General features: G+C 38.8%; 1 protein-coding gene across 1 annotated transcript in view; it reads right to left on the reverse strand.

Annotated features, from left to right (window-relative positions):
• Window positions 1–14,618, reverse strand: part of LOC108802275 (tolloid-like protein 2) — a 35,791-nt gene extending 21,173 nt beyond the window's left edge. Inside the window, exons 1-6 of the mRNA XM_018574144.1 lie at window positions 14,510–14,618; window positions 12,974–13,130; window positions 12,133–12,136; window positions 10,475–10,596; window positions 4,637–4,761; window positions 2,245–2,360 (exon numbers count right to left, since the gene is read on the reverse strand). Coding sequence (XP_018429646.1) covers window positions 2,245–2,360; window positions 4,637–4,761; window positions 10,475–10,596; window positions 12,133–12,136; window positions 12,974–13,130; window positions 14,510–14,549 — 564 coding nt within the window. The 5' untranslated portion in view covers window positions 14,550–14,618. The remainder of the gene's footprint in view (window positions 1–2,244; window positions 2,361–4,636; window positions 4,762–10,474; window positions 10,597–12,132; window positions 12,137–12,973; window positions 13,131–14,509) is intronic.
• Window positions 14,619–14,957: the final 339 nt, after the last annotated feature.

The following is a 14,957-nucleotide window of genomic DNA, read 5'->3' on the forward strand; positions in this document are numbered from 1 at the left end:
TTTGACCAGCCGGTTTTTGCTATTTTAACTAAGTTTTCTATGTTTTTTAAAATAAATGTGTATACTTGCCACACTATGAGGAGTTTTCTTGTATGATTACATCAATACTCGAGTGACGGGATACTGCTGGACAGAATATTTTGAATGTGGACGTATTGGATCCATCTACACTGCTTATTTTCCATAACCGTGGGGTGAGTGCGCACCCCAGAGGGGGATTCGTGGACACTTGCACAGCGGTGTTGGAATATTTCTGTTTGGGCTTCGATTTTTTTGGACTTTATACACTATTATCACATTTGAACTTCCGTTTGATAGATTATCACCGATTATTGATCATGATCTGATTATGTTTTCATTCCAGCCGATATACAGCTACACAGTGAATTTTTCATTTATGATGCACAAACCTGTTTCCCTCTAAATAGATAAGGGTATTGTCACACTGAGATCACTTAGTATCGATTGCAGTTTGTCCACATAATGTTGCTTATTTTTTGCTTATTTGTTTAAAGCTTTTTTTTACACTCCTGAAAAAGGATCACACTTATCACTGGAGAGATTCAGCACAATCATTATCTGTGTTGTATATGAAGCACCTATAGCACTGCACACTCATTTCTTTAGAAGGTACAGTGGCATGGAGCAGATCATTTGCTGTCCATTATACAGACCTTAAAGTGGTATTAAAGTCTTGATTTTTTTTCTCTATATAGTTTAGTATTTTTTATCTAATAAGCTTTGATATTTAAAAAAAAAAAATCATACTAAAACTTATCTTGAATGTCCGGCATCACTCCCCTCTCCTTCTCCTGGTGTTCTTTATCTTCCGGTCTAAGGCGCGCTCACCACTAGCCGAACTGGTGCCTACAATCCCCACAATGCACCAGCATTTTCTTCTACTGCGCCGCGGCCTTTCTGTGCCTGCGCGGCATCTAGCAACGGGCGCATGCGTGTCTCCTTGACGAAGTGGGACGCCGAAGACAGAAGAGGTTCGTGAGCCGCGGTGTCATCTGAAAAGCATTATCACACCTCGGCTCACAGACTCGAATAGCATTCGGAAACTCATGAATAGTATTCGGGAGTTCCCGAATGCTATGTAGCATTTGACAGCGGAGAGTGTCAAATGGGCGGAGCGAGCTGTGACGTCACGGTTCGTTTTTGCCCATCTGTTTATTTTTGGGCTGAATGTCATTTTGCGGCTAGTTTTTGTCGGGTTCGGTTGGTGGTCGTGGGGCGGGACTTTTTTTTATTTTGGCGACGGTCGTGCACCGTGATTGACGCTGGATTACATCGATGGAGCCATTTTTTTTTTAATTAAAGGAATAGTCAAAAATTTACAGTTTTTTTCAATTAGAGGATTTTATCAAAAGCCTGGACTTTTTACTAACTGATTTAACCCTTTAGTGAATGGGTAGGGGTACAAGAACCCCTTACTCATTCACAAGGGGGGGCGGCATTTAGGTGCCCCCTTATTTAAAGGGCTACCCCGATGCAAATAAGCCCCCTTGCCCGCAGACCCCCATAACCACCAGGTCAGGGTTGTGGTGAAGAGGCCCTTGTCCCCATCGGCAATGTCGAGGGCACGTGGCCTGGTAAGGCGCAGGGAGGGGGGCGCTCGATCGCCCCCCCCCCTTTTCCTTGCCTGCCGGGCTAGTGCTCGGATCAAGGGTCTGGTAGGACTGTTAAAGGCCTGGTATGCATTTTGGGGGAACGCCACGCACTTTTTTTTTTATCTTGGGGGAGGGTCCCTCCTAACATTCCTACCAGACCTAAAGGGTCTGGTATGAATTGGGGGGGAACCTTACGCTTTTTTTCCCCATCTTCTGCAGTGGACGCCATCATATACCTGGATTACCACAGTGGACGCCATGATATACCTGGATTACCACAGTGGACGCTGTGATATACCTGGATTACCGCACTGGACGCTGTGATATACCTCGATTATCACAGTGGACGCTGTGATATACCCGGATTACCACGGTGGACATGATGATATACCTGGATTACCACGGTGGACATGATGATATACCTGGATTACCACAGTGGACACAGTGATATACCTGGATTACCACAGTGGACACAGTGATATACCTGTATTACCTCAGTGGACATGATGATATATATATATATATATATATAAAAGGCACACATTACAGTATTGTTTTATGTAAAAAAATCTTAGGGTTTAATGTCACTTTAAGTCTACCCAAGCAATTAAAGTAATTAAGCACTTAATACCTTTTCTCCAGGTGTAACAGAGATTCTCCAAATGCAATGCGTATAGGATGGATAACCACTTGGATAACCAGGAGCAGAAAAATTACCACTTGACTCTAGCAATGTTTCTCCACAAGCTTAAAAATGAAGAAGAGACAGGAACTGACACAGTTTACTCCACTTCTTATAAAACACTGGACAGGTTTATCAGGTTACAGTAAAGTTCTGGCTTTTTTCTTCTGTAAAGATGAAATTAAACTAGATCTCTTAAAGCCCAACTGAAGTTTCAGTATAAATCCGCTAAATATATTCCAAGTACATCAAAAGTACATTCCAAGTACATCAAAAGTACAAAGTCTTAGATAGGGCTGTAACAAACGATTATTTTCATAATCGATTAGTTGGTTTATTATTTCTTTTTTTCGGTTAAAGAAAAAAAAAAAATACCATCCTTTATTTAACATAAAAAATACACAAATGCAGTGTTACAAACAAAGTTTACTTCAGAATAAAATGGTATGCACATTTTTTGCAATCACACGACACTGGAAGGCAGCAGAATTTGTCAGGCCAAAACCAAAAATTTATTTTCCCACCTTTTATATTTAAATAATTGTATTATATTAGACATTTAAATTAGTCTCATGGATTTAAAATAATGTAAATTGTAAAACTCCAATAAAATAGCCAAACTTGTATTTAAGATAAATAAAAGCCCGGTCATCAGTTTAGGAGTTAGCCATGAATACTTAGCCGGAAAACTATTGCTCTCACTCTGGCGCATGCGCCGATACCTAAAATGTGCAGCTCAATTGTCGTTTTCATACGTAGGTGCACCCGGACTTGTGATACCTCTAGTATGTGTCCCGCCCGTTTGCGGGGTCGGGGGACTTTAAACTTTTTTTGTGGGGGGGGTTTTCTTAAATTTTATTTAACTTTTATTTTTTACTTCATTGCTATCACATGGGGGGGCTCACAAGCCCTTTATGTGATGGCACATTTGAGATGACAGGTTCTATTAGACCCCTAGTGTCACCTTTCTACTTCACTGAGGAATGTCAGCTGCCTGCTGAGCTGAATGTAAGTACAGCACGCAGTGGCTGGGAGCAATAGCCAGCCTCCTATTGGCTATTTTAAATTACAATACCCAATAGCAGGCTGGTTATTGCACCCACCCACTGCCTGCTGTCAATCAGCAGGAGGGAACTTAAGGAGAAAGTTCAGCAGGCAGTGGGCGGGTGCTTTTGGCTATTGCAATTTAAAATATCCCATAGCAGGCTGGCTATTGTTTCCAGCTGCTGATTGGAGACTTGACGTCGGTGTTTCATCAATCCCTCCGAGGCAGTGGGGGAATGCAGAGTCACCCCAGTCTCTTCCCGTGATGCCAGGTTCAGTGGTCTGTGCTACGCTGCCTCTGCCGATACAGGCAGGGAGAGCAGCGAGGATTGAAAGGGACACAGATTGCTGCAGCCAGCACCAGCGGGGAGGAGAATGTGGGAATCCGCTAATCAAAAATCAACTAAATCGATAATGAGAATCGTTGACAACGATTCTCATTATTGATTATAATCGATTTAATCGATTAGTTGTTTCAGCCCTAGACTTAAGAGTCTGCTTTCATTTGAAAGCAACCACTGTCCAATTAGAAATCCCCTGCCAGAATGCTGTAGAGAAGGACTTTTCTTAACTTTCTCTGTATAAAAGCAGTAGTCTCTCTGCAGAGGCCCCACACAGGCTCTGCTCAGTCAGACATGTGGCTCTCCAATCAGAAGAAAGCATGAACTTTTCTGACTGCAGAGCAGAAAGACCAGTACTTCCCTACAGCGGCAAGCAGAGGAAGGGTTTTACTACTCTGTGGCTGTTTTCTAAAGAAAACTAGCTGTAAGACTTTGCAAACCTTTGGTTTTGATACAGCTTTGATGTATTTACCTAATTTACACCAAGTTCAATTGGGTTTTAAAGATGACTCCAGCCAAAATGTAATCTTAGTTTTGATAGCTAGCAGGGGTTAGAGCCTTTGTGAGGTTTTTATTGCAGAGCATGTACCTATTGGGGAGAATTCCCTTCACTTTCTGTCAGGACAGGAATTGATAAACAGGCATGCAGACAAAAATTGGAGTTACGTACCTGGTAACTCTGTTTCTAGAAATTTTAGCATAGTGAAAAACGCATTGAACTTTGCGCTCCCGAGAATGATTTTTGATCCGTCTGCGCTTTTCTGTCCTAGGAAAAATAACCCACCACCCCTACCCTTTTTCTTCCATTGGCAGTGCAGAGACCCTAATAGGGTCACAAAATGAAATAAAATTGGAGGACAGAGTGCTGTCCACTGTAAACATTGCCACCTTAGATAAAAGCCAGATTTCATTCTCCCAATAATATGTACCCTGGAGTAGAAAAAAAGAAGTATTACCTGGACACTTATACAGTTTCTTTGCCTGAGCAATATCTCCTTGGCTGAGGCGAATGCGCTGCCCAATAGTTGGTCGAATATGGTTATTAATTCTCCGGGGAAGTATTGTATCAAAATATACACTCCTGTTTACAGAGAAAAGGGAATATGTTACAGAAGAAGCTAGTTAGAATATCCCCAATATGTGCCTAAAATATACATTCTGCATTGTCATTGAAGAAAGTGTACTTTATTTGTCCTCTGCAAGGACTCCTCCCAAAGCACTCAAACCTCATGTTCAAGCTGGATTTTAATATCACCATCTTGATTTTTCAGAGCTTGGAAAGACATCAGTTTATTGAACAACAAAAATAAAAATTACAGAACATTCCTTATCCCAGGGCTGGACAAGTCCAAGGAGCCAGGTAGCCAATGTTCCTTAAAAATTACAGCTCGTGACAAAACTTTTGTGGTTTGTTGTCAATTGAGCTAGCTCCGAAAAAAAATATCATGCTGACTCCTGGATTAGACAGACTGGCTCTTGGATTCCATATTTGTCCGCCCATGCCTGATCCTAAGATTAAACCCTTCCACTACCGTGACAACAGAGATGTGATAGAAATGTTGGATGTAATAAGATAACCAACTTGTAAAAATAATGCATTCTAAAAACACAATGCATTACAGAGCCTAACTGAGAAATGGTCTTTAGAGCAAAATATTTCCTGTAAGCTAAGAAAAGCTTTATAGCAGCTGTTGACAGCTAAAATCAACCAACCTGTAACATTTATGAATATGACAAAAGATAATAGGTGGGGCATTTAAAGTTGCTGAATGACAGAGCCAAAGAGCATCTTTACTTCATAACTGTATAAAAAGTATTATTAGAACATGATTAAAATTGGTAATAAAAATATGGAAATTGTAACAGTATAACAATTTTAAATCTCCACATACTACCCCTCACATACTACCCCTCAATTTTACCCCAACAGACTAAAGGATTTGACCACATAGTGTCTGTCAAGATGTCTGATCCAAACAGAACAAACCTCTGAAGGATAGATAGCAAGAAATTCCTTGTGCTTTAGGCTTCATCCCCCATATGGACAACATATGGTTTAATGTTCTGCCCATACATGTTCACTGATTGTTTTCTAATGTGATTTCCTCCTATACTGAGTTCCTGAATAAGCGCATCAAGCGTGAAATGCGTAGAACTTATACCACTCCAATTACCAACAAAGAGAAGAATCAACATCTTGACAGACACTATGTGGTCAACTCTATTCTATACAACTATTTTCAGTAACATGTATGGAACAGATTCTATAATATGTTAGTCTTGAATTGCAAAGCTGCCTGCTTCCAAGACAGAGACTTTCAGCTTTCATCAGGAACACTTAAGGTGGTCTTAACAGATTTTTAACACTTTGCCTTCGGGTTTAGTTGGGCCGAGCTGTGCCACAATGAATCTGGCTACATAGTGCACCTAACAGCAGCTTAAAATAACAGTATTTATAGATTATGCCTCCTCATTGAATGCAGATTTGTTACATTAGCTCTGCTTTTGGTAATGGACAACCATAGAAATCACAACTAGTCATCTTGAAATACCAAAGCTAAACAGATTTTTTTATTTTAAAATTCCAGATTCTTCACTGCTCAACACTGTTAAAAGGAAGCATGAGCCAAACAATGAGATGTGCAACTTATGCCATGTTATATACACTAAAAAGTGAATATTTGTGTTGGCTGAATGAAGGATTAATCAACAGTACGTTCCCTGGCAAATGAGCTAACATAATCCAGCTTTTTGTCCAACAAAGATATGTAAGCACATTAAAGTTTTAAGACCAGGCACCTATAATCCTCTTCTAAACACACTCCATTGATCCTATCTTTAGAGACTTGTCAGCGACTTTTTATTAAGTAAACAAATAATTCAATACAAAAGTAAAACTTCAAATAAAGCCACAATATACTAGGTTACTGAAGCATGCATCTGTCAGATACCTAATCCTTAAAAAGCATAGGTGTGCCCTCCAGTACAAGATAAGTTCATGTACTAAGATGCTAAAAAGCTTGTTTAAAAGGAGATAAAATCTAGTGCAGTCAATTTTTACATGGATTTTGGGCAATTTATAAAAAACTGCAAGAGTAATTCCTAACTATTTTCAAAGCCTTTGCGTCCTTTAATAGTCATCTCTGATTTTACTAGCAGTCACAATTTCAAAAATAACGGACTGTAACCTGGTATGGTGGGAAGTTCTCACTGCCCTTTTCCTAATCTGTTAAACTACTTTATAGATGAACATAGCAGTTCTGAAGTAACCCCAGCAATTCCTAATGAATTAAGCAGTTATTCTAGCAGAGCACTGGAGCAGGACTCTGCCGTTATCCTGTGGTCCAGATACAATTATTATGTTTCGGCCATCATGGAGCTGCAAGGTCCACAATACAGACACACACCACTGCTTCTCAGGGCTTTAGCAAGATAATTTATTGGATTTACCACAAAGTGTAATTATGGAACTACAAAGAAATTACATCATTTGGCGTCTTATTGTCAACTGTAGAACAACATTTTTTAAAGGGCACATTAAGAACTTTTATATTTTAAATCAGAGCAAAGAGACTACATCCCAGCTGAGCAACTTACAATACCTATTGAAGCAAATGTATTTATTTTTTGTCTCCAACTCTCTCTCAGCTATTTTATTCGTCCAAATAAAGTATGTTCCCCCGACAATGCCTCTTTTCATGGATCACAATGACATACTTGTCATTCCTAGAGATGATTCTTTTCAGCTGATGGGAAGATTAATATTATTTACTTCCTAGAAGCACTTTATTTGCTGGGTGACAAACTGCTAATTCCTAAAGTCGTAGACAAAACTGGATATGAAGCATTATGCTGTTTGTCTTTGTAGTCTACCGGGAGATGGGGTCCTCAAAGCGGCAGAGCTTGTAAGATGGCTTCATCTGAACAAAGATTTGATTAATGCAAGATTTTTTTTCTGTTTATAAAAACATCAATGCATAATTTGTCTGCCAATCCATTGGTTGAGTTGCTCAAGCAAATATGTCCCTTCCTACATAATTCACTTTTTATAAGGTATCCAACTGAGGCACTGTTTCAGTTGTCATTTGAAGTTATTTACTGCATTACATATACTCCTTTCACAATTCTTATATAAAACAATTGAATTTCTCAGCCAATTGCTTTGGAAAAAAATTGCTACCAACTGCAGAGTTGAATGAAATACAAAGCTGTCAAGCAAATATCCCAAAAAATGTTTTGTTTAAAGAAATAGTACTTTGCTTGGATGAGCGTTGAAACACCATCAACATTACAAAACAAGTTCAGTTGAATGTGACCAACTACTCGCTTGAGCGTGCTACCAGTAAACTTTGAACATTAACTGTTTAGCAGCCTGCAGTGCCAGCACTGTTACATTAGTAACTTTCCCACTAAGTAATGCTGCTGCCTTGACTCTCAACAGCCTGCCCACACACTATGTAGGAAAATGCCTCTTGTGAGATGTAGTTTTGGGGGTCAATGGGAGCGGACATAGAGCACCCTGCTGAGTGCCCCTACAAGAATTTTACAAGCCTAGTGATATCACAGGGAGTAATATAATCCATGTCTATTCCATGAGCATAAAATGAAGCAGACCCCGGTCATAGTCTAGAATTCCAGAATAAATGTCAACAGGCTTTTGTTAGCCAAAAGGCATGTATACCATTGTGTAAAAAAATACAAAATGACAAACCAGCCCTCTAGTTACAAATGTATGCAGTTTTTATATTACAAATAGAATACATTACATTCTTTAAATGTAACTATGTAACAGAAGCCAAAAAAAAAAAAAAACCCTCAGTGCTGTGATGGATCCACATACAACATGTACTCTTGTTAAAACGGAACAAGTTAATGCCAGTTACAATTATGAATTGACTATATTCAAGGGTCATAGGAACAAGTGATTTGGTACATTTATCATGCAGCTTTGTGCAGCATTCCTAGTAAACGTGTTTACCGGATAGGTCCCTTATGTCAAATTAAGCCGTTTTGTTGAATTTGATAGAAAGAAAAAATATGGCACTTAACCAAGCAAATTGTGCTTTTGTGGTCAGTTTCTGAATTATGTTCAGCCTGCCTACAGCTGCCCTATGAGATCAGTTTACAGTTTCCGCTTCTATATATGTAATCACTTAACAATCAACCCCAGTATGAGGTAAGCCTGAGCTATATTACAATCACCAACACAGCTGCCTTGCCAAATGTATAGGCTAGAAAGCATTTCCTCTATAAAAAGATTTACCCAAGAAAACAAAAAGATGTGTATTCTACCAGTTCTCACAGCGTAAGCATAAATCATGGGAAAAATGTGCTGAGAAGCATTTGCATTGAAATACATCACTAATAACACCTTACTCTTATATATGCCCCAAAGGGTAAACACATAAAAAAAAAATCAACATCTAATTTGTTATAAATTTATTTAATTTGCCAAGTCCCAGGGAAAAAAAGAAATTGTGAGCCAACTCTCCAAGGTATCAGAACCCATTGTAGATAATTGAAGAAACACAACATGCTCTCTATCAAAGGGCAGACAATCTTGTGTATTAACCTCCCTGACGGTATGATTATGCAGGATTTTAGCATGCCAAAGCGGTACATTGTTTTTCATGGCAATTTATAAAAAGGGACATTTTTTGGATGCCAAGGACGTTCTCAAGTTTCCAGGCAGAAAGAACAGTAAAAGTGCAGGCAGGGCACTGGACAAAGCTCTAGGGACAAAATTGAAGTGAAATAGTTTGATACATAAATGTAATCATAGCAGATTACACTGCATTGTGTGTATTCTGTGTACATTGCATCTTTTCACTTTTGCATTTCCCGCCAGCTCCGCCCCCCGCTGTGACGCCGAAAACTAAAGTAAATGTCAGATGCCGGCATCGGCCGGCCGCGTACAGCAAAGGACACCGCGGGCTAGTAGAGACAAGGTAAGTGACACTTTTGTTCAATCCCGAGTGTGGCTCGGGGGTTACCGCTCTTGGTACTGAAAATTAACACACTTGGGAATACCGCCAGGGAGGTTAAATCTGTGATAAAGTTTTATTTAACCGATTTATTAAAGTATGTCTAAAGCAAAACTTTTACAAAAATATTTTGGATAAGAAAAGGGAGGGTAAAATCCCTATCTGTTTTTTTATGTTTGTTGTGTAAGTCCCATTAAGAAGATTTCTCTTCACTTCCTGTAGAAACAACAGGGAATAGGGAAAGTCTTTTGAGTTTGAGGGATTATCCTTTCATAGCCTCTCTCAAAACAACTGTCCCAACTGTAGCACCTTCTCTTCTATTCCTGTTCTTGCAACAACTCAGAATTTTGGATTTTCCTTCACTTTATGTCCCATGGACAATGGTTACGAAGTCAAGCCAAGGAGGATAATCTTCCCAGCAGGAACCGAGATCAATAAGTACCTGAAAGAGGTTGCAACCCTTTCCTACTCAATCCAAAGCTAAAAATAAAAAGTTTGGGCTTTTGGTACACTATGAATATCAAAGTTAAGGATCCATATGGCAGTAAAGTAGGAAAAAATCTTGTAATTTATTGGAGTTGGTGAATTTTATTCCATTAAGAATTTCCATGCCATAATTAATATGGTATGTTTTACTGCTTGTATATGTCTGCTGGCAGGGTCAACAGCACTATTAAAAACTATAATGACATTGACGCTGGCAAAAACAAAATTCAGTGCTATGTAAAAGCACTTGAATGTTATTCGTAACACAAATGTATAACAAGAAATACTATGAAGAACTTAAGAGACATAACCTTAGATTCCAACCTTGAGAATGTGTTCCTGGCATAATGCATGATACTATCAAAATCGTATGTCTCTCCCAAAGAGTTCACTTCTCCAGGCTCCATTTTAAGGAAGTTGTATTCCTGACCTGCAATGACAACAAACTATGAACATATCAAACCGAAAACAAAACTTAGTTGGTTCACAAAAGGCTAAATCTATATATTTCATTTTTAATAGAGAATGCCTAAAAAATGAAGAAAAAAAAATTGTAATATAACACAACTTATTAAAGCCAATAATACACAGAAAATTGGCTATAAATAACACAACGTACTAAAGCATTTTACTTTTTTATTAATATGACTTAGATTCTGCACTCTTTAATACCCTTAAAAGATTACAGTCCCGTATTGATGAGAATCTTGTGGTTTAAAAGCATACCAAAACCTTTCCCAGCAAAATACATGATCATGATTAAATATGGACATACCATGCAGGCTTACTACCACCCTCCCCTACCCATTCAGTCTGAAACCAAATGCAGCATCCTTTACCCTATACTCAAGTCTTCAATCACAGTGACACTCTGTCAAGGATGACCTTATCTGTTTCAGTCATGGCTTCCATGTTGTAATAGCAATGGTCAGTCTATTAACACCAAGACATAAACTAGTCCTGGGAAAATATCACTTCTAATGCTCCTGAAAGGTACAGTTCCACAGCAATAAAACAAATCAGAGGATAGCCACTACTGTTGGAGGACGGAAGCTACATTTGTTAAAGTTATTATCAGCCACAGCAGTTTCTGTTTAACCTCTTGCCGTTCGCCCGTTAAGAAAAAACGGACGGACGGCAGACTCGCATCAGCGGGTTGCCGTGTCCAGACGGCATTTTTTTCCTGCTTGCGCGCATGGGCAGGAAAGACCCACTCGTTTCTACAGCCGTTAACGGCTGTTTCACATACAACCGATCAGCGGATCTATAGCCGCCGATCGGTTGTACGGCGTGATTTTCGGAGCACCCCCCCACCCCGCCCCCCGTTCGCGAGTGCCACTCGCGAATTGCCGTTACATAGGGGATACCATCCCCCTATATAATAGCACAGGTACAGGTGAATAAATACCACCAAAATAAAGCTCTATGTGTCCCCAAAAAAGGGTATAAAATTAATTTCAGTACAGCGTTGCATGACGGAATAAATGTCAGTGAAAGTACCGCAGCGATGAATACTGAAAAATGGTCTGGATGGGAAGGGGGTTTAACCCCCCGGATGTCAACTGGATAAAGCCCAATTAAACTTTAGTTAAATCATTCAAAATAGCCATGTTATTGTACTGGTTAGTAATAATGATACCACATCCCCAAATGATTATTGTGACAAACCTACCATTCCAGAAATTGGACTAAAAGTACCATTACTGACATTGTAAAAGATCTGTAAAAAAACATCTGAAAAACTTAAACTTAACTCTGGGCCTGTACAAAATTAACTTTTACAGTGGGGCTACCCCCGCCCTGCAAGGGTTAGGTGCTCATTGTGGTCTAGGGTCTAAAATTAAAAAAAGAAGATATACTCACCCGATGGCAGGGACCGCTCACCTCTCTCCGCATCCTCATGTCCAGTGCAAGTGAATAGGTATGATACCGTCACAGGTCCTTAGATCGCTGGAGCCCAGGGAAGAAGAGGCCATGGGGACTGGTCTAGCAGCCAGGCAGGACCAAGTTTTAGGTGAGTATATATTTATTTTATTGTAGACTTTTTTAAAAAGATCTTTAAAGGATATGAATGTTGATATATTTAGTCTAAATCAGCCAAATATATTCCAGTTGCATCCGATCAAAAACATGCTCAAAGTCTTACAATTCATTGTCTTTAGAAAGCAGCCACAACCCAAGTACAAAAGCCTGCCCCTGACAGCATGCTGCATTAAAGGACCTTTGTTATCGTGTAAAAGCAGGGGCCTGTTCGGAAAGTTCTGACATGCCCCCTGCGGAGTCAGAGATATAACAGTGCAAATAGTAAAGCTCATGGTCCCTGCTGTTTGGAATGCTCTAGCTCTGACTGCAGAGAGACCACTGCTTCCATACAGACAACAAGAGTCCTTCTGTAGCATGCTGCCAAGGGACAGGTTTTTCTACTCAGGCTGTGGCAGCTTTCTGAAGAAAGCAAAATGTAAGTCTTTGCAAAGATTTTGTTTTGATGCATCTGCAATGTATTTAACCTGAAAGTTCAGCTGGGCTTTAAGTAGTAGGAAAGCATAAAAACTCAACTCAATGGATTTCCACACTGTCCGTAAAGAACAAAAAGAAAAAAAAAAAACAGTAGTATTTTCAAATATATGGTCAAAGTAGTATTTTCAAATCGAATAAAACAATACACTTTTTTTCCATTTTACCTACTAAGTGTTTAAAAATGGATCATGGGTAGACTAGTTGTATAAGTATAATTTGCTTTAACAAACATGTGATCTTTACTTTATTAATATAAAAAGTATGAAGAAGAATGATACACAGCAGATTCCCATATCCATACCTTGCTGTATGTTTTCTCTCACAATTGTCACATGCTCATCTCGGTCAGGCCGGGTATGTTCATGCCAAAAGCCAACAACATGACCCAATTCATGGACCACTATGCCAAATTTATCACAGTTTTTTCCTATGGATATAGCCTGAGGACCTCCTCCACGACGACCTACATATGAACAGCAGCTTAAAAGATTTTAAAAACAATTATAAATAATGCTCTACAACATGTGTCCTGTACATACTTGTATGCCTTGTGCTCTACACAACCACACACATTATATATAAAAACATCATATGCATGTTTTTAATGCAAAAATTGTCTTTTTGTTATTTGATGTCATTGGCCATTTACACTATGGTTTATAAAACGTATATTTTCAGTAAAAAAAAATTTGAAAGCACACAAACACTGTACAGTTGCATTTAAGTTATGGAGGAGGCAGCAAAAGGGTTAAGGAGTTATGGGTTAAAGCCATAACATGTGAGCTGCAATATCTATAGAGACACTGCCAAAAAAATTGTCAAATGTCAAGGAATATTTTTGCTGATGTAAAATATAGGTTTTTGTGAATAACTAGGGAATCACCAATACTGTTTTTTTCGGTATCAAGTAGCAATACTTATCTTTTGGTACTCGCTGATACCGGTACTTCCACTAGCATGGAGTAGGCTACCCAGCCAATCAGGAAGCCGGGTGGCGTCATTACCCGCCGCCCGGCTTCTTAAATTTCCCAGCCATCAGCCGGTCAGGGAAGCCTCCCTCTGCTTAGAAGTTCCGGTATTGGGGGTAAGTATCGGAGCATTTGGGCGAGTATGATAACTGTAATTTTTTTTTTTTAATTAATACGTAGTCATTAAATACCTTTTTTTAATAAAAAAAATAACATAGAAAACTACAAAGCACATAGGTGCGGAAAGACTGCACAAAAGAAACTTGAAAACTTTCCAATGAGAAAAATGGCCAAAAACAAAATGCATGCAATTCGTCTTAAAAATACTGATACTAAAATCGTCAACTGCATGCATTAGTCGCTCCCAAAAAAAGACAAGTTCACATTCCACAATAGACATGGCATATATAAATCTAATCACAGAAATTAGTTTTCATGACTTAGAGTGCATCTAAACCCAAGAACAAAAATGTAATATACTATAATTTACTAGTCCTTGGATATGGAGGATGCATTTGATATCTTTTTTCAGGCTTCTTTATTTTAACCTGGTGATCTCGTCAAGGACACACTTCCTGTCCTAAGGTGACAAAGCCCACTCACTGTATTTATGGAAGATCAGTGTTATCACCCTAGGCTTCTCTGCTGATCTGCACTACAAAAACTTTTCCCTCTCTTCATCTCCATTACACAGGTAGGAGGCATTCAGTGACTCAATGCAGATAGCAGAGAAAGCTTATGTCATTGTTTTATCATTTTAGTTCAGAGAAGTGTAATAAGCGTGATAACTTTTCACATTAAGTAAAGAAAGTAAATCAACTACTATACAATCTAATAATTACTTCCCACTTTTAACATTCATACTTATACTTACCCACATGTTCTGTACGTAAATATGATGTAACTTTCCTCATCAGTTCTTTCAATAAATGTTACACAGGTATATCTTTCCCAGTGCCTCATAGCTTGTCTAAAGATTGCTCTTTGAGGACCTATAAACATCAGACAAATCAAATATGAACAGCTCCTAAGGTGTTAAAAAAAAAAGTATAAAAACACAACAATAACAGACAGCAATTCAACACATAAAACTACCTTGTCGGTACATATTTTCTTCTGTAAGCTTAGCTAGATTTAATAAAACAGCCATATTAGGAACTACCATATTACATGTTTTTAGTAACCAAACTTGTAACATGAAAACAATAAAGAGGTGCATTATAGTGAGGCTTTCTACATTCTCATAAGTTGGAAAAACTCTCAAGGTAGAATTGTCATCAAGAAAGACAACAATAATTAGTAAACTTCTTAATCTCCAACTC

This window comes from Nanorana parkeri, unplaced genomic scaffold, assembly GCF_000935625.1.
Source record: "Nanorana parkeri isolate BGI_ZX_2015 unplaced genomic scaffold, ASM93562v1 scaffold2764, whole genome shotgun sequence".
Taxonomy (NCBI): domain Eukaryota; kingdom Metazoa; phylum Chordata; class Amphibia; order Anura; family Dicroglossidae; genus Nanorana; species Nanorana parkeri.